At 40.1% G+C, this 26,484-nt stretch overlaps 1 protein-coding gene across 2 annotated transcripts in view; it reads left to right on the top strand.

The window, feature by feature from the left end:
• The first annotated feature begins 408 nt into the window (after positions 1-408).
• Positions 409-26,484, top strand: part of epha4l (eph receptor A4, like) — a 106,571-nt gene continuing 80,495 nt past the window's right edge. For both annotated transcript variants that reach the window (XR_007934275.1, XM_028794400.2), the window contains exons 1-3: positions 409-591; positions 2,815-2,882; positions 5,694-6,357. Coding sequence is in view for 1 of the 2 variants with exons in the window: in XM_028794400.2 (XP_028650233.1) it covers positions 504-591; positions 2,815-2,882; positions 5,694-6,357 (820 nt within the window). In the remaining variant the exon portion in view is untranslated. The remainder of the gene's footprint in view (positions 592-2,814; positions 2,883-5,693; positions 6,358-26,484) is intronic.

The raw sequence follows: 26,484 nt of genomic DNA, 5'->3' as shown, positions 1-26,484 counted from the left end.
ATTCAAATTAGGGTCCTATAAATATATTTGGGAACTGGTGCAAAGAAAACCCGAAGTTCAAGCATTCGAAACTACCTGAATTTTTTTCATCTTTTACAGGTCCAACTCTAACTGGCATGTGCGTACAAAAATTGGTTTTAATTCAGACCGAAAAGCCATAAATTAACCGTCATTAGATGGCTTTGCAGTCTTTCGTAGATGCAGCTTAATGATGATAACGTATCTGAAATACATCGGTTTGGTAATGTTTATTGCGCCCGATCGAGGAGCTAGACAATTGGTGGTAGCCGAGGGTTGCTGGATCAGGGGAGGGGGTTGTTAATGATTATTTTGGCTTTTTGTCGATAACTACGTCATTGGTCTAAGAAACGCCCCTTGGCAATGTCTTGCTGCCTGCCTTCTCTTACAGCCTCAATCACTTATTCCATTGGGAAAGACGGAGCTGGAGCTGTATATCAAAAGCAACGCAAGCAGGAGCAACACGGACCCACGGAACCAAAATAATGGCTTGGATTTTATACTATACAGCGTCTGTTCTCTTTGGAATTGTCACTTTGACTTCTACAGCGCGGATTTATCCGTCTAACGAAGGTAAGAAGCTTGAATTAAGGAGTTTGCTGACTTCAGCCCCCGGACGTACGCGCAGATCTCTCAGTAAAAGGGAAACCAACACTGTAATATTAATTCTGGGAAGTCGGTGCAAAAATGGATTAAGGTTCCTTGATGTAGTTGTTACAGCATGTGACCAATTTTATTTAGTCTTAAAGATATGGCTAAAGAAAACAGAGACTTCCCGAAGAATATCGGAGGACGGAGTGCTGAAAAGTTCACAAGGGAAATATTTTACGACGCTTGGCTCTTCGCCTTTACATGGCAAACTAGTGGTATCTCAAAATTAGTGAGAAAAAATCCTTGATATAGTCATGACTTCTCCATCGGAGGCTTCGCGCTTGGGCACTACCGGCAAGACATATATACATCTGGTGACTAACGCTTCGCGGAACTTGCGGAGAAGCCCGTACTCCACCTGTCCTTTGCCTGTATTCGGCGGATGTTTAAAAAAAACGTCCATAAGCACAAAACGACGCATATTTCTATTAACTGTGACAAGGTTTAGCATTGCCTAAACATTTCAATTCAGGTGCATTTCGTCCAGAAAGACGTGCAGTTTACCAAGCAAAAACAGAAGCAAGATCACGCCGAAAAGCACGGATATATGCGATGCTGACCAAAACTTCCAGTATTTTCCTATTATTTTTTGTTTGTGCCCACTAATAATTCGCGTATATTTTTATTCAAAATGATTTGAGATCATTATGTCACACCTAAAGATAAGACTCAAGAAAAATGTATTGCTGTTTTATGCCTAGTGAGTGCGCAATGGGTCAGAGCAACTTTCCCAGGTGACAAAGCAGATCTCCGTTTTATGTGTTTTATTAGTTTTACCGACATAAATAGTGCAGCCTAATTTATATTAATACGCCACAGTAATTAGTGGTCGGCTTTGACTACTGGATTCATTAGAGTGAAGTCAAATTAATATTTTTGTTCAATTACAGACGCTACCAGTTAACGAGCAACTAAAGCAGCACACATGGAATATGCGAAATTTATTATGAAATCCTTCCGTATGTTTAAAAACAGGGTTATAATAAATTAATACTGTCATATGCAAAGTATCGGACCGCTTTTGTCAGGTGAGTGCAATATGATTTAACAGCAATGCGTTAAATTAATCAATGCAAAAGTTCAGGAACTAGTTTTGCTCTTAATAATTCATTAATGAGTCAGAAAACCGTGTCAATCACAAATATTTATTTGAGGGACACTATATTTTGCTTATTTATGTTTTTCACAATTATATACATTTTCAGAAATCATTAAAATGTTGGCACAGCAGACTGTCGGCTCATGTAAGTGGCGGGTGATGGCCTGTTAATATTGGCCTGATTCAAAAAAATAGACATTAATTTTTTTTTTTGTTTAAATTAATAGTATAATGGTATTATCTTCTGTATCCTGCAATACAGAGGCGATTAATGTTCATCAGCGCCAGTGACCTATGATTTTCGCATAATATCGGGTTATGGACTCTTAGACAAACTGTGCTTTTAGCACTGAGATCCCGCCGTTGTTTTAGTAGTTCGGGAGATTACAATTTTTACTGCTGGTACACAACCAAAAAAGAATTCGCAGTAGCAGTTACGCGATTTAGTCAACTAGTGAATCCTACCATTAAACTTTTAAATAGACGGTTCCTTATCTTGGCTGTTACTGTTACAGCTTTTTTAACATCATGAGTTTAAAGTGTTAAAAACTGTTTTACCAAACCGCATTAAAATTATAGTAGTACATCAGTTTCGTAAAGTCATTAAATGCACGATTAAACACCCCATCAGTAATTCGAGTGTCTTTCAGCTCGCCAGCGCAAACACAGATACACTTAGCCACATCAACGCAGAAACAGACCCTTGCGGATGACCACAAGTCTGTTCATAAGATGGGGCAATTCCTGGATTTGACCATATTTAGAACCCTGATGAACAGGAACAACCATAATAGAAGATAGTAGTCTTTAGTGATGTGGATTTGCTTTTTAAAAACGTAAGTAAAATAAGGAAACGGGAAAGAATACTTTTAAGTTTAACAATCAACATCTGAACAGTAAAGCTTTTCAGTGAAAGATAAAACCATACGGATATTTTTAAAGCTGGGCCATTTATGTCATTGTGTAGTACAAATAAGACGCGAAATATTCCTGCATCAAAGTGATGTTGTCTCACTAATTTTGCCTGTTTTTGTCTGTTTTGGCAGTTACGTTACTGGACTCCAGATCTGTACAAGGGGAACTAGGATGGGTAGCAAGTCCCACAGAAGGAGGGGTAAGTATCTGAACAGTAAACGAGTAAATGTTACATGTTTTGTGCACTTCATCTACACTGCCAAAATTAAAATGGACGGTGTTTCTGCTCTCCGGCGATATCTGAGAAGCAACAGCCGATGCACTTTTTTCCTCGCGGATCCAAGAGCGAATGCCTAAGAAAGCACGTATTTACTTTAAATGTATCGCGAAAGACGTTTTCAGAGGCGATTAAGATAACAATGTGAAATAGGAGCGGAGAGAAACATCGGCTATCAGATCGTCTAATTAGTATATCCACAAAAGACGCGATAAGCAACATAGTACGACTGTTCCGCTCTTGGATTCCCAGGAAATGCGTCTAAAAGAGAGGCGCTCCGAGGTGTGTGCTGATTGAAGACAGTCGTTGTTCGCTGCGTTAATATTTAAGGTGTAATTAGTAGTTAAAAATGCCTTGAAAATACCGGAAGCAAATGGAAAACAGTCGTTAAGTAACTGAAATGTATATCATTTGTCAGCCCTGCAATTTGTGGTCAGGTCGTAAAGAATTACATTTGAGTATATTATAATGACCTACCGACATACATTTTACCAGTTTGCAATCCAAGTGGGCTTGTGTTTTGTTAAAAGAATTAATGTACTTTTACGCATGACCACGCTCACACACTCACACACACACACACACACACACACACACACATACATTATATGTATATGTGTATGTATATGTAAGGAGAGTGTTTTTCATGTGTAGAGATTGACATATTTCAACTCTTACCAGAAATCATTAGACACCATTTAAAATCAAAACTTTGATTCATTACAATGCAACTGTAAATACAACCACATACATAATGAAACTTTTTTTTTGCTAGCATTAGTATCTGCAAAGAGAGTTTGCTGTTTTTTTTTTAAATTTGGAAATATATTCTTATTGTAAATTTCTGGCCTGCACACATCCCTTAATGGTGTACCTGTATGGCAGCACTTTTTAAGCCTTTGGTCCAATCCTATGGAGATTTCATTTTGTATCAGCTCAGAGTCCATAAAGAATCTTAGTAAGATAATTATTTTGTAGCGTTGCTGAAAACATGAAGAATTAAATATTATTACCTTGATTTATAAGTAATATCTAATTATGTAGGTATTGTAAAGATATTGTCAAATTGCACTCGGCTTCTAACAGAGAGACACAAGGTTTACAGTATATGGGTGTTCTAAAATGCTTCCCAAAGATGTAACGTCTATATGCCCACATTATGTGGAACTCTATGGAATACTGAAACAGAATTTAATACACTGTTTAATGAAAATACATCTTTAAGGTTTCTGTTTACTATTTCAAAAAGTAATCTAATTGGAAGAAGCAACTTATACAGTAGATATTGTTTCTTTGTATGGGGCTTGTAAGCTGGTAGTTTAGAACAGTGAATAGTAAAAGTCATTTTCTTTCCATTTAAGTGTCCTCTGCATTTTGAACACATTAACAATTTTAGAAAAGGCATTACAGATAAAAAAAAAATAAAGTGGGAAAAGATATAATCCTTTTTTATGCATTCAGCATTTTGTACAGTGGTTGAATTAATAGCAAAGCTGAAAACAAAGCTTTGTCTGTGTCTTTTGTTATGCCTTCATGAACTTGGCCGTAGTTCCAGTTTGTGTTCTGTCTGTGCACACTCGACCATCTCCTGAGCTCCTTTATCTGTTTCTGAATTGATTGACGGATCTTTGACAGTATGGACGGCCAACATTTAGGGTTGATTGCAAGCAGTTGCCCTTATTTGATGACAATTGGGAAAGGTACAGCTTTAACTTGTTAAATAGCATGCTCCTATCAGGGGTGCAGTGACAAAAGGCTGTTGATTTAGACTGGGCCTTTTATTTATTGAGTAATGAATGAATTTGTTTCTCCCATTCCCTACTTTTTCCTCAATGAAATCACTATAAAATTTTTATAAGTGTGTTAATGATCTAATCAGTGGTTCCGAAGAATAAACTGTTACATTGCTAATGTGTAAAGTCAAGTTATCAGCTTAATTTACAGCTCATGAATGTCTTTCTTGTAGGATGTTGGGTAGGTGTAGCTAGTTTCATTGAAATGCATTGCATTTAAATATTTGTACAAGTATGCTGGCATGAACAAATTTCAAGTGCGCCAGCCAGTTGTACCCACAATCGTGACTTATTTTACTTTGGAAGCTGAATTCTTTTAATTTAGGTGGCTGAAATGAGATAATCAGGCCATATAGTCTGATACAGTTGGTCACTCGCTCTTCCTGGTTAAAAATTTAGAAAAATGCCATTGCATTGTCTTTGCGGTACATTAAAGTACCTGCTAGACTGTGGCGTATCCTGTTAGGATTGATGGCATGATGCTGTTGTAAATATTCAAGGGAGCCTTTAAGTTATTTTCTGAAAACAAGCTGTTGTTCTGGGCTGATTAATGAGACTCTGCTGTTTAAGCTTCCTGAAATATAGCTTGGCATGTTGAGTATTGATTTTTATATTCCCTAGTATCACTAAGCAATCACCACAGCACCATCTTCTTGAAGGCCAAACTTTGTGGTGTTAGCTATCTCAGAATATATAAGTGATTCGATCCATCATCTGAGGTAGACCACAGGTTAGAGGTTTGAATGTATTAAATGCAACAGCATCTAAGTGAATACAGCTGCCAGAATGTCTTAGGGCAGCAATAAAATTGGTTTAAGTGAGGAACACTTTGTAATCATTTGGCACTTTTACTCTAAATCCTCTTTCTGTTTTCTAGCATGTTAATGTCATCAAGATGAGCAGCTTTCATAACTGTTATGTTTTTGTTCATTGGTTTCAGTGGGAAGAAGTAAGCATCATGGATGAGAAAAACACACCCATTCGAACGTACCAAGTGTGCAATGTGATGGAACCCAATCAGAATAACTGGCTTCGAACTGACTGGATACCCCGAGGTGGGGCACAGAGAGTGTATATTGAAATAAAGTTTACACTTCGAGACTGTAACAGTTTGCCCGGTGTCATGGGAACCTGCAAGGAGACCTTTAACCTTTATTATTATGAGTCCAATAATGACAAAGAACGTTACATCCGGGAGAACCAATTTGGAAAGATTGACACCATTGCTGCAGATGAGAGCTTCACCCAGGTGGATATTGGAGACAGGATCATGAAGTTGAACACTGAAGTGCGAGATGTAGGACCGCTGACCAGGAAGGGTTTTTATTTGGCCTTTCAAGATGTGGGAGCTTGCATAGCCTTGGTCTCTGTTCGGGTGTTTTACAAGAAGTGCCCTCTGACTGTCCGAAACTTGGCTCAATTCCCTGACACCATCACTGGAGCTGACACCTCCTCTTTGGTGGAAGTGCGTGGCTCCTGTGTTAACAACTCAGAGGAAAAAGATGTGCCAAAGATGTACTGTGGTGCAGATGGCGAATGGCTAGTGCCTATCGGAAATTGTTTGTGCAATCCTGGCTACGAGGAACGCAATGGAGAGTGCCAGGGTAAGGTTACATTTTATTAACAGCTTATTTATTTTTGATTTTGTTGAAGGTTGTGATTAATTGAATCCAGAATGAGGCTAAAAAGACTGAAGCCAAATTGTTAGTGGCTCCTCTGGGATAAAGAAATGAGATAGAGAAGTGCAATAAACAATTCCAAAAGCTCCAGGTGGCTTATACAAAGCCTGTCTGATCCTGACAGTACAAATGCTAAATTGTAGCCAACAGTTGGTGCCACCAATAGCTTGTTTCATATTATGATGGATTTCAAGAGTATAAAATATATGCAACGCAAAGGGTCTGGGATGTATAAAGTTAGAGCCCGAATAGAATTTCCATGAAATTAAGCTTATAGAGATGATGGGTTTAACACAGGTAAGATTAAAATGATATTCTGCTACCAAGGGCTGAGCCATCTGTGTTTTCAGTTGTTTTCAGTTACTGGCTTTATGTATGCTTTATCCTATAACATCTGGTAACCTCCAGTAATTAGATGCTTTATCGTATTTGTATTTGGTTGGCATTTTTAAGATTTGCCACTCCAAAAAAATATATATTAATGACATCAGCACCCTCTAGGAAATAAGTATAATTTAACATGTTTAAGCTCTATTTTTCTTATAATGTCAGAATTTTAAAAAATAGTAGGATCAAATGAAAGTTGGTAATGAAGCGAACAGTATGGCATTTACTGCTGAAGAAATTTTCATTACAGCCATAAAGCTGCTATTGCTTTTCAAAGGATGGCTAATATATTACCCTTCCATCCCCAGCTGAAAAAAAGGACTTTCTTATCATGCAAAAAGTTCACACCATTTAGCATACTGGGTCGTAACAGTTGCTAAAACTTTTGGCTTTGAATGGTCACCGCCCACATTTTCAGTGTGATTGGACGATTAATGCTATTGTGAAAAAATATTTTATGATGCTTGTCTTGGTGAGGTCTTGCATTCCTCTTTTGTTTTTAAATAGGCAGTATTGCTTGGGGGTCAGTTTTTGGCCATTCTGATTTATAGACCCACTCTACTTCTTTGGGGGGCTCCCCTAACCTGGAAGGCTAATTACATGGTAAATGCAATGTCATTCAGGGGTGAAAATTAGTGAGTTTAACTTCTTTCTTTTTTACTTTCTTGCTGGTTGGATTTTACAGACAGCAGGGTGGCTTTTAACTTGCTTCATCGATCATTCTTCTTTCAGTTCTGTGTACATCTTCAGAAATGAAAGACTCCACTGTGGGCTTGTATATGTTCCTGTGCATATATGGCAAATAGGACAGCTTTTCAAAAATGTCCTCAAAAGAAAATAACTTTAAAAAATTATAAGATACATATACTAGCAATCTGAAAAAAAAAGTTTTATACACAGTTTTTGTAAGTAGAGAAAGATCAGAATACTAACCTTTTTCATGAGGCACCTTCAATGGAATTGTGGAACAAGTAAAAAACATTGAGAGGAATGTTCTTTAACTACGAGAACAGGAGAATTCCATACTTTTGGCAGAAGTGACATGTCTTATTAGTAATGGGAGGTCACAGAGTGGTAATTGCTCCTTAAATAATGCCCAGGAAATGCCAATGCTTTGCAAGACTTTTCTTAACAACATGAATATTTAACTTTTATTCATCTGTTAACTTGTTTAACAGGGTGGTGCTTTAGAACCTCAAGGCATTTGGGGTATGAACCTCATTCCAGTCTTAGCTGCTGTTTGTGCTTACTTAGTTTACATGTTCATATCATTACCGTGTAAGTGACCATTCAGTTTCTCAGAAATGTGTAGATTGGTTTGACTGGTGTCTCAAAATTGGCCCAGTGTGAGATTGGTTGTGGGTATGGGATGAATATCCCATACTGTGTCTGCAAACCTACTGTGGAAAAGGTGGGTTTAGGAAATGGATGGATGGATCACGGGAGATCTGTTCAGGTGGTATTTGCATAATTACATGAGTAACTGACATACTGTGGTGTTCTAAGATATGATAACTTTTTGTAAAAAATGTAACAAATGGTGACTGAAAACAAAGTGACTTAATAAGATTGACCCAGAGAAAAGCCAAGCAAAATGACACCTTTTATTGGCTAACTAAAAAGATTACAATATGCAAGCTTTCGAGGCAACTCAGGCCCCTTCTTCAGGCAAGATGTAAACATTACATCTCGCCTGAAGAAGGGACCTGAGTTGCCTCGAAAGCTTGCATATTGTAATCTTTTTAGTTAGCCAATAAAAGGTGTCATTTTGCTTGGCTTTTCTCTACATTCATAATGGCTAACACGGTACAACACCCTAGTACTAAGATTGACCTACAAAGACTGCATGGGAGAATGGTTTGTATTATAATACTGTAATTTGTACATTTTCAGTTTTATGAAGCCAAATTCTACACTGAAGAATTTGATTGCAGTTGGCCAAAAAGCAGAGTTGGCTGTGACAAATTGCTGATGCATTATGTTGATCCTTTGTAGAAGTAAAACAACTTTTCAAAGCAACTGTATGCATTGTTCTTTCCATCAAGTATCAAAACTTTGGCTGCTTTCATAGAGTGCTATGTTCTCAAAGCAAACATTGTTTTATCCCAGCTTGAAAAGCGGTGACTTTTTATTCTTTTATTTAATATTTCCATGTGCGGCTCATCTATAGAGTGTCGGTGTACAAGAACGAGTTCACCTTCAATGCACTGCAAGTGACATGGTTGCACAGCAGGGAGCCCCCAGTGCCTGCCAAGCCTTTTGAGAAAGGTCCTAGCCCAGGCTCCAACAGCTCTGAATAGGTCCCGCATCTATTGTTTGCGAATAGGAGAGGTCTAACAGGACAAACAGAGAAGAAGGTCAAAGGTGTGGCACTTCCTCATCCATCTTTCTCCTGTCAGAAGAGGTCAGAAAGAAGATTGATTAAGATCTCAACGCCTGACAAAGACTTGGCAGGCTGGAGAGACAGGGGTTTGCAAGAGGAGGCGAGGCTTTCCGAGCCGGCACTAGCGCTGGTCATCTGCTGGGGTCGTTGGGACCGTGAGCCGGAGAATGGCACTTCCTTTCGTAGTCGTCACCTCCAGCCGGACATGTTAATGACTGCAAAGAATTGGGAGACGTGTCAACTTGTCCAAGGTGGCAGACTCCATTGTTCCAGTGGGATAGTGTTAAGTATTTGAAACACGTTATGTTTCTAGAAGCACTTTCTCTTAACACAGTCCAAGGAGTCAGGTTTTTACAAGTAACTATGCAGTTTGCAAACATGTCTCGCAAAAAAGAGGGTCTTTCAGCAGCTGCTTAGTATAACAGTTCATGGGTTTGGGCCTTTCCTGATTGATCAGCACTAGCAATGTGCTGAAGGCTACTTGCACTTGTCTCTGGCACAATGGGCTTGTTGGTTTTTTGGAGTGTGGCGCAGAGCTGTTTAAACAATGTGTTCATACAGCATTTCTTTTCAGGGAAGGAGCTCCTTCGTACCTTTTGATAAGGGCTTCCTTACAAAATAATCACTTGAACGATGTGATTGCTTTTATCTTGGATGCTTTGAAGTGTGACTGTGATCATTGAGAGGAGTAATTCATTTTTACCAGAAGAACACAGTTTAATTATGGTTGGTGTGTGATTAGATTTTTTTTCTTTTTTCCAAAGTTTAATGGGAAATATGACAAAAAAATGAAGTTTAGCATGTAGATCTGGGATGTATAAGAAGTGGAGCATATACTGTAGATCTGTGAGTTTTAACTGGACTCTTTTTAATGGTGGTCACAATATATAAATGAATAAATGTTTGAAAGTTGTATTTGATAGTGCAATATGTAGTTTTCTTTTTTAGAATGTACTCCTGAAGATGAAGGTGTACATTACATTACAAGGCAAACTGCAAATGGTGTTGTAATACCAAACAGAAGGCTGCAAGTCTAAAGAGTTTAGTTTAATTAGTAAAGGCTTTGTGATATACTTGCTGTATGAGGTGCTATATAATAAAAATACAAATGACTGTAAAATGTATTTTTATTAATGTTTCAATTTGCACATCTAGGTGAAATATGGTTTAAATCAAAATGAAGCAACAGACTTTAAGCTTTGAGGCTATTCGTAACTTTCTATTTGATAATCAGTTATACAGACATTACCCCACTTGTTATGTCTGCGGTGCATACTTTTAATTATACAGATGATAAATGCATTTGCTACAGCTTCTTAAAAATGTCAATGGTGACTCTTGCTTACTAATATATAATATTCAAAGTTAAGCATATACATGATATTTTACTTTATACATATCTTTATTTTTTCGTTCATTCTCTTTTGTTCCATTGAAACAATCATCCTTCTCTGCCAAAACGTGCCACGCTATGAATATTCAAACCCCCGTTTTTATGCTCCATGGGAACAGGAGATGTTGATTCCCCTCACGATTCCCTCCGTTTCTGCTTATGAGACTTTTGCTCTGAATAGGGATTGTCAGCTGTCTGGAAAAGTTTTGCCCTTCAGTCCTTGCAGATTCCTCATTTGCATCGGCTGTGTATCCCCGCATGCAAACGAGCACGCCCATCTCCACTTTCACAAAGAAGATAAGAGCTTCCTTTTGGAAAGCATCGCCTCCCCGCTCTTGGGTTGTTATTTATGCAGGGTCTGATTTGGATTGCATGCAAATGAATTCTGCTCTGATTGAACTGCTTTGTTTAAAAGATGCATATTTCTGGCAGCATCCCATTTGCTATACTTCGTGGACCCCCAAAGAGTCTTGCCTAATGTCTGTCATGTTGCATTTTGGTGGATCACTCAGATTTTTTTCTTAAGTATGCATATCCCAATCCCCACACATGCTATTGTGACAACACTGATCTGTATAAAGTGTTTGTTAAAGTGTTATGGGTCTAAGACATCCCAGAAGAAACTGCAGACATTGGCATTTCCACAGCTAGGTGTACTTCCTTCCCTGTAGAGTTTCAGGTGCCAGAAAACAAGTGGGCTACGTGGCAGCTGTCTCCTCACTCATTGTCTGTTTATTTAAATGACCCATCTAATCCTATTTGTCTTTGTGGTTTGTACGTCAGTCTTAGATGAAACCCCACACCAGCTCGCCTGTTAATTACTGGCCCCCACAGAAGGCAAATGGTACGCTTGACAATAATTATAACAACAGACAAACGGTTATTACAGCTAATAGAAAGTTATTGCACGACACAATAGTGTCACAGGATTTCCTGTTAATGATGGTCTAACTTATCAGCACTCATTCATTTGTGCTTGTGGCCATGCACAAAAGTTATTTCAGGTAACCTTCCACATCTTGTTTATTATGTTTGCTGACGTGCATTCTTTCTGATTAGAAGCTATCTACTGCTTTATAGGGTTACTTTACATAGTATCAGGAAAATCAAAAAGATACTTTGATATTTCTGGTTACAATGGATGTACAAAATTCAAGTCAAGTCAGATACAACAGTCTGGTGTGTGGAATTGTGATAAAGAACTAAAACGTGTAATCCTATATTATTGTCATACAATAAATAAATAAATAAATAAATATAGTGAGATATATATGTATCTGGTTTTTAATATGCAGCTAGCATTGAATGCAAGACAGGCACTGACCCTGGGTGATGCCCTAGTCCACTGCAAAGCCCACTGCACTCCTAAAAGACCAAACTGGGATGGTAGTTAATCTAATTTTAGAATATAGTTGGAACACTTGGAGAAAAACCCATGGTGTGATTTTAGTCCAGTCTCCTGGAACTGGTAGTGCAAAGCAGTGTGTCAGTATACTGCCCTTGTTTCAAGAAGAACAAATGCATATAATTTGTATTTGTCTAATGAAATCAGCCACATACTATTCCCATTTTCAGTAGTTGGTCCCCAATCATATTATCTTTGGAAACAAGGCTGGGATTAAAAAAAAAAAAAAAAAAAAAAACTTTAGTGCAATTTAATGTGAACAAATTCTGACAATGCCAAGTGTGAACTGATGATACAGTTCAATGGTATACTGTTCTCCTGAGCTATGGGCCTGTTCATTTAGTTTAGAATTATTAGTTGTTTGACTTACACCTCATATGAAGCACAAGCTACATCAAGCACTCGTCAAAGCTTGTCATAAACGACAAAATGTGCTTTGAGTGTGAACGGAATACAAAATACTGGCAGAAAGCACTGGAAAATCTGGAAATCCCAAACAGAAAGGAATGAAGTCTTGGAAACTAAGTACTCTGAGATAGCATACTTGAATTTCTTTGTTATATTACAAAATGTTAGAAGGTTAGAAGGATCCATAAAATATCCTTGCACTTTTCCTGTTAATTACATAATGTTACAGAAGAAAGTACAATATTATCAAGGTATTACCTAAAAAATAGTTAATACTGATTTCCTGTTTTTTATATTAATGTATTCATTTTTATAAAGGATTAATAAAATAATCCAAATTTAATAATTTCTTTACATTATCTTGTAGTTTTATCTTCTTCAACACTGTTGCTAATGAGATTAGGACCAACATTTTCAATTGTAAATCTTATAACAGAAAGTTCAGAAGGCTAATTATTTGAAGTCTCTGTCCTTAAGGAGTATTACTATTTGTGAAATTCCCAACAATCATAGACAAAAGATAGCCTTAAGCCATAAGCCGTCTTTATATTAATCACTGAAATAAATTTACCTCTTTAGTGCCATTCTTTGTGTGTGTTTCCCTGTTGCTTCTGATATTTAATGATTTGCCCATTCTGCATTTTTGATTTTTTGTCAAATGAGCACAGCTCTTTTATTAAGGTGAAGGATTTGCTGGATTTCACTTTGATGCCCACAATCAATTTTCAGACAATAGACTGTATTATTTTATAGACAGTAACTCAGATGCTTCAGTTTCAGGTGATTTCTGTTGAATGAGACTTGTCCATTAAGTTGCCAATAAATCAATCAATCAAGCAATGAATAAATCATTGTTTTTTTTTTTTTTGTAGCACCTTGAAAAGCATTCACCATTGTCAGGATATTTGCAAAATGGACACAATTACAAATTGAGGATAATAATTGAATTTTATGTCTAGTCACTGAAGTCTGTTTTATAGTGGATCCACATGAAAACAGTTCTGGCAGAAAATATTCACTTTTCAGATTTTCAGCCTTTGGATAGCTTTGGTGTGCCTAGTTGATAAATCAGTGTGCTCTGCATCTGAAAAACCCACATTCCCACCTTGAAAGCGGCACTCCTTTGAAGCAATGCTGAGATAGCCACCAGGCAAATTAGCATGTCAAAAGCTCCAAATCAATGGCCCCTTTTTGTCTTTTTTTCCTCTCCCTTTTCTCTGTACACTGGTTTCAGTGGGCCTTGAGTCTTCACGAATTGGAGCCAATGGGCACAGAGAGAGAGAGAGAGAGAGAGATAGAGCGAAGGCTGGGGAGGTGGGGGGGATGGGTTCTGTCAATAGCAGCACAAAACACAGACGGCTTGATCAAGCTGCAAAGTGCTAATCCCGGCGAGGCTAGAGTAGTTTGTTTGAAAGTGACTTAAAAGGAAATGATCCCCACAAAAGAGTGAGGGTCATCTCTACACTTATAGAGATGATTAGGTGGAAATACACCCTGGCGTGAGCAGAATGTAAGGAGAAGGCAGAAGTTCCACTGATATTAATAGTATCTCCATGATTTTTATTTGAAGCAAAATGAAATTCAAGACTTCCAAAGTTCACTTCTACTATTATCATTTCCTGTGATGCTCGGCCAAGAAAACATAACTCTAGATAATTAATATAAAAGTAAGAAATATGTAATCATTTTCAAATCCACTTAAAATATAGTTTTACTTTGGGCTGAAACAATCAGGCACAAAGGCATGAACCAAGACATATGGAAACATGTGCAAATTGTGCACAAACTATAACCAGGCAGGGACTTGGAGCCAGTCACCTGGAGTTGTGAGGCAGCAGTGGTAACCATCATGGCATCTCTGTATACCTTACTGGTAAATTTATTCATACATTCACATTTTCAGTTAAGAAGATGGGTCTTGTGTTGCATAAGTCAGTTTGAAATGCTGAAGATTTAAATAAAATACAAAACCTTCTCAAGCCAGTGTACTTAATTTCATGACTATAATTTCGCTATGTACTAGCTTTAGGTGTTTTCATTTTTAGAATGACTTTTTGGGCCCTTAGTCTTTTATTTCACTCTGTATAGTCTGGCACACAGCATATTCCAAATTTAACAGAGTGGTGCCCCAGTGCTTAGTGCTGCTGCCTCACACCAACAGAAATTTGGGGTAAAATGCCAGCCCTGGCACTTCGTGTGTGGATTTTGTACTTTCTTTCTGTGATAACAAGTACAGAATGTTAATGCCCATCCATGTCCAAAAGATATGTGTATTAGGGTAACAGGTATCTCTAAATTTACTGGGGATTTGTGGATGGATTTTGCACATTCTCCTCATGATATTAGCCAGATACTTTGCTTTTCTCCTACATCCCAAATATGTGTTTATAAAGTTATTTGGTGTCACTGAATTGATCAAAGAATGGTTGGGTAGATGTTCTGAAGTGGGCTGTTGTCCTTTCCTGAGTTTATTCTCCTTTGCACCCGATGCTAACATTGTAAGTGTTGGCTTTCTATAACCTGGTAACAAACTATGCAGGTTCAAAAGATTTGTGGATGATGTTCAACATGTTGATTGTCTGGCACACTTCAAGTGCGTCAACAGTATATAATGGTCCACATGCTCCCTTATGCACTGCAAATTGTAGAGTGTTCCTTTTTCTGTTGTTTCTTTACAAGATAAAAGTGCTGAATAATATGAACATGGAACCAGAGAGATTTGTTTTGTAATTTTGTTAAGAATCTTGTGATAAAATGAGCTATATAAAAGTAAATGGCTTTTTTTCATGATGGCAGATACTGTAATAGTAAGAAGGCCATCGTCCATGTGTATTCAAAGCATTATAAAAAAACTGTATGGATAGGAAAAAAAAGCAGCAGTAGCCTTGCTTTTCCTTCAGAATGTGGAACAATAAGTGAGAGTATTTAGCTTATAGCTGGAGTATTGTCACATGTACAGAGTATTTCATAATAATCCAGAAAAACAGACTTGGGCTGTCATGCTTAAGGTACTTCAAAAACTAGAGAGGTGTCAATAAATTAGTGCAGCTTTGCTGTCAGTTTAATAGTGTGAATGGAGTTCAGCATTCATAAGGCTACATTTTTCATATGTATGCAATTTAACTTTCAGGGCTGATATCGACTTTTGTCAAAAACTGCAACAAAACTCACCCTTACGTTTTAGTTTAACTCTCTTTGCTAGAAGGAAAGTTACATAGGTTTGTTGATTTAACCTCGATTCCCTAAGCATGCATGAGTAGCGAAGAGCAAACAATTTCTAAAATGGTACTGACACCTGGCGAGAAACCAAAGTGAATATGCAAAGCAAAATACTCCATGGACGTTTTATGTAATTTCGTTGAATAGGACTCTGACTTGTTACTCTGAGTATGATGCAAGTGATCTGGAGATGGATATCAAAAGCGAAAGTGAGGTACCAGCATCATCTGATCGGTCCTCAGTTGATTGTGGTGCTGAACACTTTTGTGTAGCTGATGCACCTGCAGAAGCGTTTGCTTGGTATGACCACCACTTATGATGTCAAGAGGTACAAACCAGATTGTGTCACACTGCAACCGCCACCACCACCTGATGCACCTGCAGAAGCGTTTGCTTGGTAGGACCACCACTTATGATGTCAAGAGGTACAAACCAGATTGCGTCACACTGCAACCGCCACCACCACCACCACCCACCTGCTGTGTGAAGACAGCCAGGCAGCTGGCCCACCGTGCATTCCTGCTGACCATCGACATGCCCCCACGCAGCCACTGCCACCAGAGATGACAAACATACGCCAACAGCAGCCACAGCACAAAGCAACAGATGTTTTATGTTGACTTATGTGTGAAACCATTGCTATGTGTGCTTTTCAGAAAACTGAGTTTGTTGGAAAAAATATTCAGCCCTCAAAGAGTTTAAAGTATGTTACATGTATTTGAAAGAACTAGATAATTTGAATGGAAAAGACAAATGTGTTTGTTGCAATTTATTCTTATTCCTTTCACCCATTAATTGCCAGAGGTCTTTTCTAATCCAGCTTTATGGTCATGAGCAGTACATAAACCAATACTGGATTGGGTGCTCATATTTAGATTTTATTTTCAGGTAGGTTCTAGTATTTTTTGGGATGCACACTTGAATGAATTCACAGTTGGTTGGTTTAGGCAGAATCTCTTTTTATCGCCTCTGGTAGGAAATGGAAGTCACACCACTTATATTTCATTTTGTTAGATCTCAGATGTACCTCATGCTGGGTGACTTAAGTCCCTTTGGAGTTTTTCCCAAAACTAACAGCAAAAGCCTAAAATTTTCTACGTAGTAGATCTTAGCCACTATTTTATTTTAGATGTTCTGTTTGAGCCTTGTTTTCACTGCATTTTAAAAGATCTGCACATTCATGGGCCTTTTACTTCTTCATGGGCCCATCTCTTCTTCAGGTGCCCCAAAATTTATTCTGTGTGTGTCTTATTTACAGTATGTCCAGGCCTGCAGGTGCAAAGATGTGCCACTTGCATGGCATCCTTATCTATGGGTCGTTTAGTCCACCTCTCCTAACAGGGGATGCTGATTGCAAACCAGTTAACAAGTGGCTCTGTTTCATCTGTGCAGATTGTATCAAAGCTGCATAAATCCTGCAAAGCTGTAGGTGGTCTTTCATGCCATGAAATCCCTCAGGAATCAAAGGCTTTGCCGTAAATCAGTCTCTGGTTTATGAAAAAAAGAGAAAAAAAAATCCTAATCTGATCGGCTAACGTTTCAACTGGATGCACATTTTAATAAGAAAAGACTTTAATCGGGGGAACCTGGCCCAGCCTGGCTGCATAATGTACTTGAGTAAATACGATATGTTGACAATTATATCTGACTTAAACTGTTAACATTTATATGGTGGGATGAAGCAGTGACAGAAAGAAAGATGAATTTATTAGGGTGGATTGTGCCATTTAGGAGAAGCCAGTTGAAAATCCACATATAATATCAAGGTGTGTCTAGACAGTAAGAAAGGTGTGTGTGGACAGATGGACACAAGAAGGACCCATTATATACATCCAAAGGATCCCTGGGAAGTATTATCTAGAATGTGTACAGTTTATGAGAATAAGCAATATTGGGGCCAGCTGTTTGTGTCTTTTTTATTGATTTTATTTGAGGAAAACACCATTCCATACAAACATGTCAAACTTAACAAACCAAAATTCAGCCCTGCCTGAGAGAAAGAGAGGAGAGACTACAACATGAGTAAATCTTTAAAAACAGTTTTTCTAATATAAATGCTTATTTTAAGATTTGATTAATTAGATTTTGCCATATTTTCAAAATGTTTTGGCCAGATCCTCTAAGGTAAGAATTTATTTTTTTCCAATTTCAAATAGTATAAAATATCATCTACCCACTGATTGTGTAAATGGGAACTGACGGGATTCTTTCATTTGAGCAATATAGGTCTACATGCTAGTAGTGTTGTATAAGCAATTACAATCAATTTGTTCTTCTCTACTTTGAGCTCATCTGGGAGTACACCAAACACAGTTGTTAAAGGGTCAGGAGTGATTGTGACACCAAGTCTGTGTGATAGGTATTCAAAGATTTTTGTCCAAAATTATATTAATTTGGTGCATGCCCAAAACATGTGGCCCAGTGAGGCTGGAGCTAAATTGCAATGTTGCCCTGGATACATTTAGGCAATTTTAAACTTTTAAAATGTTTGTTAGGATGCTGTCTGAGACTAAATGTGATTCTGTCTGCTTGTTAACTGGTCAGGCTGGCTAGAGAGTTTTATATGTAGCTGGCTCCTTATGACAAGTAAGTAGTTGTGGTTGTAGTAATAAATGCAATTTCCAGACTGTGGGGAAATGAGGAAGATGCAGAAGGTAAAATGACACTTTGATTCAATAGATAGGTGAGGTAAATGGAGTATTATGCTCTTATATTGCTGAGGTGAGAATAACACTCTTTTTCTTTAGTGTTATCTTGCAATGAAAATGTGTGTTCCTAACTTATAAGGTTCTTTCCCCTTCTTTTATTCTCAGTGTTTGAAAATTATTTTTGTCCAATTAATAGCCAACCAATTTGTTTTTTTTAATGTGAAGCATACCGTCTGAATATCTTTTTTCATAGAAGCAATTTGTTCTTCTGGAGATGACAGTAAAGTTTTAGTTTGCTGGCCCAGGGTATCTTTAGCAAACATTTACCTTGTAAGTCATAACCTTTCTGAAGAGGAATCAATGTACAGTGATTTCCCAAGGGCAGCGGTTTACCAGCATCATCAGTGGGATCTGTTGCTGTGTGTGCAGTGTTTTTTATGTTTTGCTTTGTTTTGTACTTGTGATTAAGAGAGGCTTTACATCTTGCTTTTGGCGAATGTATTGAAAATAAGTCTGTTCTGTGCTGTTTATGTTCAAGATCAAGAAAAATAATATAAATAAGTGGTGGACACTAAGCAATATCTATTGCTATGCTGCACTGAACAGAAAAGGACAGGGAAGAGGCAAAGATTAATGGCAACAGTTAAACCCAAAATCTGATACCTCTATAATAAACACTGCTTTGCCATATCTCAGAGTAAACAGAATGTATGAAAATGGAAGAATGTTGCTTTTCAGTTGTGTGTCAGGTAGAAGAACATATTTAAGGCCATTTCAAATCAAAAAGAGGCAGCATTACAAACCCGTTTGTGAACAGCTTACGGGTCTATTGAGTTGCTGCCAAATCACACACTGTGATTAATCTCCATTGCGGATATATAATGTGGTTTCTTAGCACTCGTACTGCCAGCTGCCATGTGGGATTATTACACTTCGACAGCACTGCTTGTTTTAGTCTTAATTAATATCCCATTGGCAAAATCAGTCTAGTCCTGGACTATTCACTGTGCCCCATCCCCCTTCGTCAGGAAGACTGCTAGAGGTATGCCTGCTTATAGCACCACTGAGCTTTAGGTGCACCTACAGGTGATCTGGGATCTGGGATGGACTCTGCTGTTTGCTGCCATAGAATACTCAGTCACTGAATAATTCATACCAATATAAAACATCACTTTGCTCCAGTGTAACCTTTTCATTTTTTTATCTTCTCAAATTTGATGTTGTTGAGGGCAGTGTTAATGTGATGCAACCATGCCAGAGAAAGCTGTAGACAGAAACTGCATAAATCATGGAGGTGTGCCTAAACACTCAACCTTCTAATGCAATTAAGAGGTTGAAAGGCCCACCTAAGAGCTCTGTTGGTAAATAAACCTATAATCAAGAATGTCTGCTGATCTCGTGTTCTGATTTGGGATGTGACATCCCCTAGAAAAAGTTATATTGCACAGGTTATATCTGTGCCCTTGCTTGCTATGCTGACCTTCTACAGAGTGACAGTCTATCTTTTATGCAGTTTAGTATTCACTAGCGAGCAAACACACTGTGAGGTTCATGGGTAAGCAAAAATAAGAAAATTTGTCCTTAAGCAGTGGCAGTTCAACTAGTCTACTGAAAGACGTATTTATTTTTAATTAAACTTTTACTCAAAAGTAGAATGGATGGCTATATTTGTGTGTCACTTTGGAAAAAAAATAGTTTATTTCATCCATTTGTAGCAACTGTATTTTTATAGCATCTTTCAAAATTTTATAGAATTTCAACCCATACACTCAGGTGCATTTATGGCAAATGAAAAGAAACCACAGGGTTTCTGATAGAAAAGGAGGGTAAAACATGGATCGTCATTCCATTAGTAAAGCAGTAAAAAAAAGAGCAGTCACAAACGACCCCCTATTGACTTTAGACAAAAAAGAAGCTGAGGCAACTTCAGCATGGCTTGACAGAAAACTGTTAACAAGTGGTAATTATACTATTTATCTGTTTACCTTCCTTAGAGAGGGCATCAGTCAATCGCAGGACAAACTCAGGCATACCCCCACACTCACTCATACCCCAGCAATTTTTAATAACCAATTAAGAACACACACAGGACTATGATATATGATAGGTAAACAGAATCTGTGAAGTACAACTTTCACAGGCATGAGAACATGAAAGCTGTAAACAGGCAATGCCTGTGCTGGTTTCAAAGCCAGCTGATTATGGTGCTGTAAGGCAGCAGCAATATCTTAATTCTAATAATAAAATGAGATAAAAAAAATAAACATCATTCCTAGGCAGGAGCTGCTTCAGGTTTCACCAATAGGTGAAGTGATGGAAAGCTTCACTAGTGGAGTAACCTTCTTGTGTTTTGAATTACTGATACTGCTTGTGTCAAAATGTTACGTAAAATAATATGGACTAGAGAGAGGATGGGAGCGCCTGCTGTTCAGTGTTTCATCTTTTTTTCTGAATGAACATGAAAGGAATGTACAAGTATTGCAACATTAACATTCTGTTTATCATTGTGGTCAAATATGTGACAAAGAGAAACAACATATATACAGTACTGTATGTGACTGCCTATCACTGTGCCCTCAGGGAGAATTGTGCCTCATATGAGCCGCAGTTACAGTAAAGAAGAGAATACTGTACCTAAATATATAGAGCATTTTAAAGTCATGGTGTGCAAAAGGGCCTAATCTCGGGTGTCAGTACAATGGGAAAATGCCCTCACAAATGTTATTACACTCGACCAAATTATAATGTGGAAACAGCTTTCTTTTATTTGAATCATATTTTATAAAGGGTCTTACAAGAGCTAGCACTGCAGACATGGGTTTAAGGTTTTGTCATACATGCTAGAAACATACAAATAAACTTAATTTTAACACCAAATAAGCAAGGTTTATTTGTTTGATTCCTGGACTTGCATCTTATTTAAAGTTAGTGCCTGCCTCATCTCCATTGTTATAGGATGGGCTCCTACATTCTTGTAGGCTATTATTTCAGAATACAGATGAGCCTTTTTAAAGTAATCAAAAGTCATATCCTTATAGAAATATGACTGAATTAAATTTGAATTACATGAACAGATTTTTATGGTTACCCAAAGTTCATGAATGTAGTACTTTCATTCATTGGTTTCACCAATTTAACTCCTGAAATACTGTGACAGTATAACATGTGTAGATCTGTTTAAAAAGGTGCCACCTTGAGGGAATGTCTATACAATGATGTACATGTGAGTAGTAACAAGACATCAGGAGATGCCTATCCATTGCAGGGCACACTTGGTCACACATTCATAATTAACAGGGTTCAATAATAATGTTTCCCCTTGGGATTAATAAAGTATCTATCTATCTATCTATCTATCTATCTATCTATCTATCTATCTATCTATCTATCTATCTATCTATCTATCTATCTATCTATCTATCTATCTATCTATCTATCTATCTATCTATCTATCATATAGTCCTTCATTACCATTCTTTTTAAACTTTTGGTTAGTTTGTGTAGAACAATATCTGAATATCAATCTATAAAGTCCATGAGTCAGTCTGCAGAGGCATGCCTGAGGCTTGGCATGGGGGCGGAGGGAGTTACGGGGCTCCTCTACATCTGTCACAGATACAAATCATTTTCTTCCGCAGTGTCACGAGGGCACCTGTTTAACCGGGATTTTCACATTGCCTGTCAAGCAATTGCTTTATGGTAGGAATTTTCTGGGGACTGAAATGTGGTCCTCGGCTACATTCCTTTTGTCTTGTTGCTCCATTGACTGTACTTCCTTTTTTAATCAGCAGCATTACAGTGTTTTGAAATGACTTGGGCACACTCATTGTGATGGTACAAGGACATAAAAAAACTGTGGAAACAAATATGAGGTAGGTCACTGTGATATGGGGCTTTGTAAGAAATAAAAGAGGTGAGAAAACTGAGATACTCTTTTACATAGAACATGCTGGCATCACTTCACTTTAACAGTGCAAGCCTTCTAAAAAGAACAGTTAAATGTTTTACTAAAATATTTTTTGTATTTAAATATCTCTATGTTTCCTGATCTTACCCACACATGTCAACATTCATTATTAGAATAACTTTCAAGCTTTGTCTCAAATTAGACAAAGGCAGCTGATAGATTTTTCAGTATTTCTGAATCTGAGCAAGTGCTTTGACAGGTGGAAAGAGGCCATGCTTCATAGTGAAAGTAGCTCCTATTGGATTAGAGGCTGAGCTCAGTGTCGTGTATCCTTCTGCATGCCTGTGCAGACAAGCAAAATCCCTGATTCAGGCAGGGTGCAATGAGATTTGCTTACTGACCTGTAGGGCAATGCTTTCATCTCTTGGCCATGGTAGGGAATGCTTTATGTCTTTTTTGCTCTCTGTGGTAACTGTTATCACAGACAAAACAACACTGCTTTTCAAGTTAAGAGATAACAGCCTGGTAAACAAGCAAGCAGAACAAAGCCTTTGTTTTGAACAGCTGTAATAGTTCAACCTGGCCAGACACGACATTCATGGTCCTCATCAGAAGGAGAATATTATTTCATTCCAGAATCATTTCCTGCATGAGACGGTGAGTCATGGCAATGACACGATATCTCTTGCAGCATGTCCTGGAAGACACATAAAATAGTGCCCAGTAATAGCATTTATATAGTATCTTCTAAACTAAGAGGAAAAAGTAAAAATTTTGTTGAAGTGGACATTGGGCCTGTGCACAGTTGGGTTTCGGTTTTCCATTAGTAGCCTGGGACTTTAGTTGAAATGTCATGTATAAGTTAATAAACTTTCTAAGCAAGTTGCTATATCTTGGCCTTCCACTTGATTGCCAATAGAATCCAGGAACATTTAGCCAATTTAAAGAATGAAATACTATAGTGTAAATGTATTTGGTCTATAAAGTATCTTGTGGTGGTGCGTGCTGTGAAGAATGCCCAATGCCACTTACTATTGGAGTACCTGTTCTTGATAAAGCACACACCACTACTTGTTTCTCACCAATTTTCCTCTTACATGTGTTCCCTGTTTTTCCAGCTCAGTTTCCCTCATGTCCCTCCAATAGTCTCTATGGTGGTAACACTTGACTTAAACTCACAGTCCCAAAGTATAAGCAAAGCACAATGTATATTTTGGCCCATCAGGTGTACAGTTAAAATTTTTCAAGAGCACTGAAGATGCAGTTAGAGTGGCCCAACTGTAATGGTTGTTAGCCTGCATCCACATCAGCATTGCAAAACTTCTAAGGCCAGGTTTATACTTCACGCGACGCAATGCATGCTTCAGGGGACGCAGCATTTTACTGTTTATAGTTGCGCGCATAGAATGAATGAAATGAAATGAATGAATGAAAATTTTGGACGGCGTTTTCCCCTGCCCGGACGCGGGTCACCGGGGCCCCACTCTGGAGCCAGGCCTGGAGGTGGGGCTCGATGGCGAGCGCCTGGTGGCCGGGCCTGCACCCATGGGGCTCGGCCGGGCACAGCCCGAAGAGGCAACGTGGGTCCCCCTTCCCATGGGCTCACCACCTATGGGAGGGGCCAAGGAGGTCGGGTGCAGTGTGAGTTGGGTGGTGGCCGAAGGCGGGGACCTTGGCGGTCCGATCCTCGGCTACAGAAGCTGGCTCTTGGGACGTGGAATGTCACCTCTCTGAAGGGGAAGGAGCCTGAGCTAGTGCGCGAAGTTGAGAGGTTCCGGCTAGATATAGTCGGACTCACCTCGACGCACAGCTTGGACTCTGGAACCAATCTCCTTGAGAGGGGCTGGACTCTGTACCACTCTGGAGTTGCCCCCAGTGAGAGGCGCCGAGCGGGTGTGGGTATACTTATTGCCCCCCGACTTGGAGCCTGTACATTGGGGTTTACCCCGGTGGACGAGAGGGTAGCCTCCCTTCGCCTTCGGGTGGGGGGACGGGTCCTAACTGTTGTTTGTGCGTATGCACCGAACAGCAGTTCGGAGTACCCACCCTTTTTGGAGTCCCTGGAGGGGGTGCTAGAGGGCATACCTTCTGGGGACTCCCTCGTTCTGCTGGGAGACTTCAATGCTCACGTGGGCAATGACAGTGAGCCCTGGAAGGGCGTGATTGGGAGGAATGGCCCCCCCGATCTGAACCCGAGCGGTGTTTTGTTATTGGACTTCTGTGCTCGTCACGGATTGTCCATAACGAACACCATGTTCAAGCATAGGGGTGTTCATATGTGCACTTGGCACCAGGACACCCTAGGCCTCAGTTCGATGATCGACTTTGTGGTCGTGTCGTCGGACTTGCGGCCACATGTCTTGGACACTCGGGTGAAGAGAGGGGCGGAGCTGTCAACTGATCACCACCTGGTGGTGAGTTGGCTTCGATGGTGGGGGAGGATGCCGGTCAGGCGTGGTAGGCCCAAACGTGTTGTGAGGGTCTGCTGGGAACGTCTGGCAGAGCCCCCTGTCAGAAGTAGCTTCAACTCCCACCTCCGGCAGAACTTCGACCATGTCCCGAGGGAGGTGGGGGACATTGAGTCCGAATGGGCCATGTTCCGTGCCTCTATTGTTGAGGCGGCTGACCGGAGCTGTGGCCGTAAGGTGGTCGGTGCCTGTCGTGGCGGCAATCCCCGAACCCGTTGGTGGACACCGGTGGTGAAGGATGCCGTCAAGCTGAAGAAGGAGTCCTACAGGACCCTTTTGTCCTGTGGGACCCTGGAGGCAGCTGATAGGTACCGGCAGGCCAAGCGGAATGCGGCTTTGGTGGTTGCTGAGGCAAAAACTCGGGCGTGGGAGGAGTTTGGGGAGGCCATGGAGAACGACTTTCGGACGGCTTCGAGGAGATTCTGGTCCACCATCCGGCGTCTCAGGAAGGGGAAGCAGTGCAGTGTCAACACTGTATATGGTGGGGATGGTGCGCTGCTGACCTCGACTCGGGACGTTGTGGGTCGGTGGGGGGAGTACTTCGAAGACCTCCTCAATCCCATTAACATGCCTTCCAATGAGGAAGCAGAGCCTGGAGACTCAGAGGTGGGCTCCCCCATCTCTGGGACTGAGGTCACCGAGGTGGTCAAAAAACTCCTTGGTGGCAGGGCCCCGGGGGTGGATGAGATACGCCCGGAGTTCCTCAAGGCTCTGGATGTTGTAGGACTGTCTTGGTTGACACGCCTCTGCAACATCGCATGGACATCAGGGACAGTGCCTCTGGATTGGCAGACCGGGGTGGTGATCCCCCTCTTTAAGAAGGGGGATCGGAGGGTGTGTTCCAACTACAGAGGGATCACACTCCTCAGCCTCCCTGGAAAAGTCTATTCAGGGGTCCTGGAGAGGAGGGTCCGTCGGATAGTCGAGCCTCGGATTCAGGAGGAACAGTGTGGTTTTCGTCCTGGTCGCGGAACAGTGGACCAGCTCTATACCCTTAGCAGGGTCCTGGAGGGTGCATGGGAGTTTGCCCAACCAGTCTACATGTGTTTTGTGGACTTGGAAAAGGCATTCGACCGTGTCCCTCGGAGAATCCTGTGGGGGGTACTCCGAGAGTATGGGGTACTGGCCCCCCTGATAAGGGCTGTTCGGTCCCTGTACGATCGGTGCCAGAGCTTGGTCCGCATTGCCGGCAGTAAGTCGAACCTGTTTCCAGTGAGAGTTGGACTCCGCCAGGGCTGCCCTTTGTCACCGATTCTGTTCATAACTTTTATGGACAGAATTTCTAGGCGCAGCCAGGGCGTTGAGGGGGTCCGGTTTGGTGGGCTCAGGATTGGGTCACTGCTTTTTGCAGATGATGTTGTCCTGTTTGCTTCATCAGGCCGTGATCTTCAGCTCTCTCTGGATCGGTTCGCAGCTGAGTGTGAAGCGGCTGGGATGAGAATCAGCACCTCCAAATCCGAGACCATGGTCCTCAGCCGGAAAAGGGTGGAGTGCCCTCTCAGGGTTGGTAGCGAGATCCTGCCTCAAGTGGAGGAGTTCAAGTATCTCGGGATCTTGTTCACGAGTGAGGGAAGAATGGAGCGTGAGATCGACAGGCGGATCGGTGCGGCATCCGCAGTAATGCGGGCGCTGCATCGGTCTGTCGTGGTGAAAAAGGAGCTGAGCCGCAAGGCGAAGCTCTCAATTTACCAGTCAATCTATGTTCCTACCCTCACCTATGGTCATGAACTATGGGTAGTGACCGAAAGAACGAGATCGCGAATACAAGCGGCTGAAATGAGTTTCCTCCGCAGGGTGTCTGGGCTTTCCCTTAAAGACAGGGTGAGAAGCTCAG

This window comes from Erpetoichthys calabaricus, chromosome 2 (assembly GCF_900747795.2).
Source record: "Erpetoichthys calabaricus chromosome 2, fErpCal1.3, whole genome shotgun sequence".
In the NCBI taxonomy this organism is placed as follows: domain Eukaryota; kingdom Metazoa; phylum Chordata; class Cladistia; order Polypteriformes; family Polypteridae; genus Erpetoichthys; species Erpetoichthys calabaricus.
This window is presented reverse-complemented; position numbering and strand designations above follow the sequence as displayed.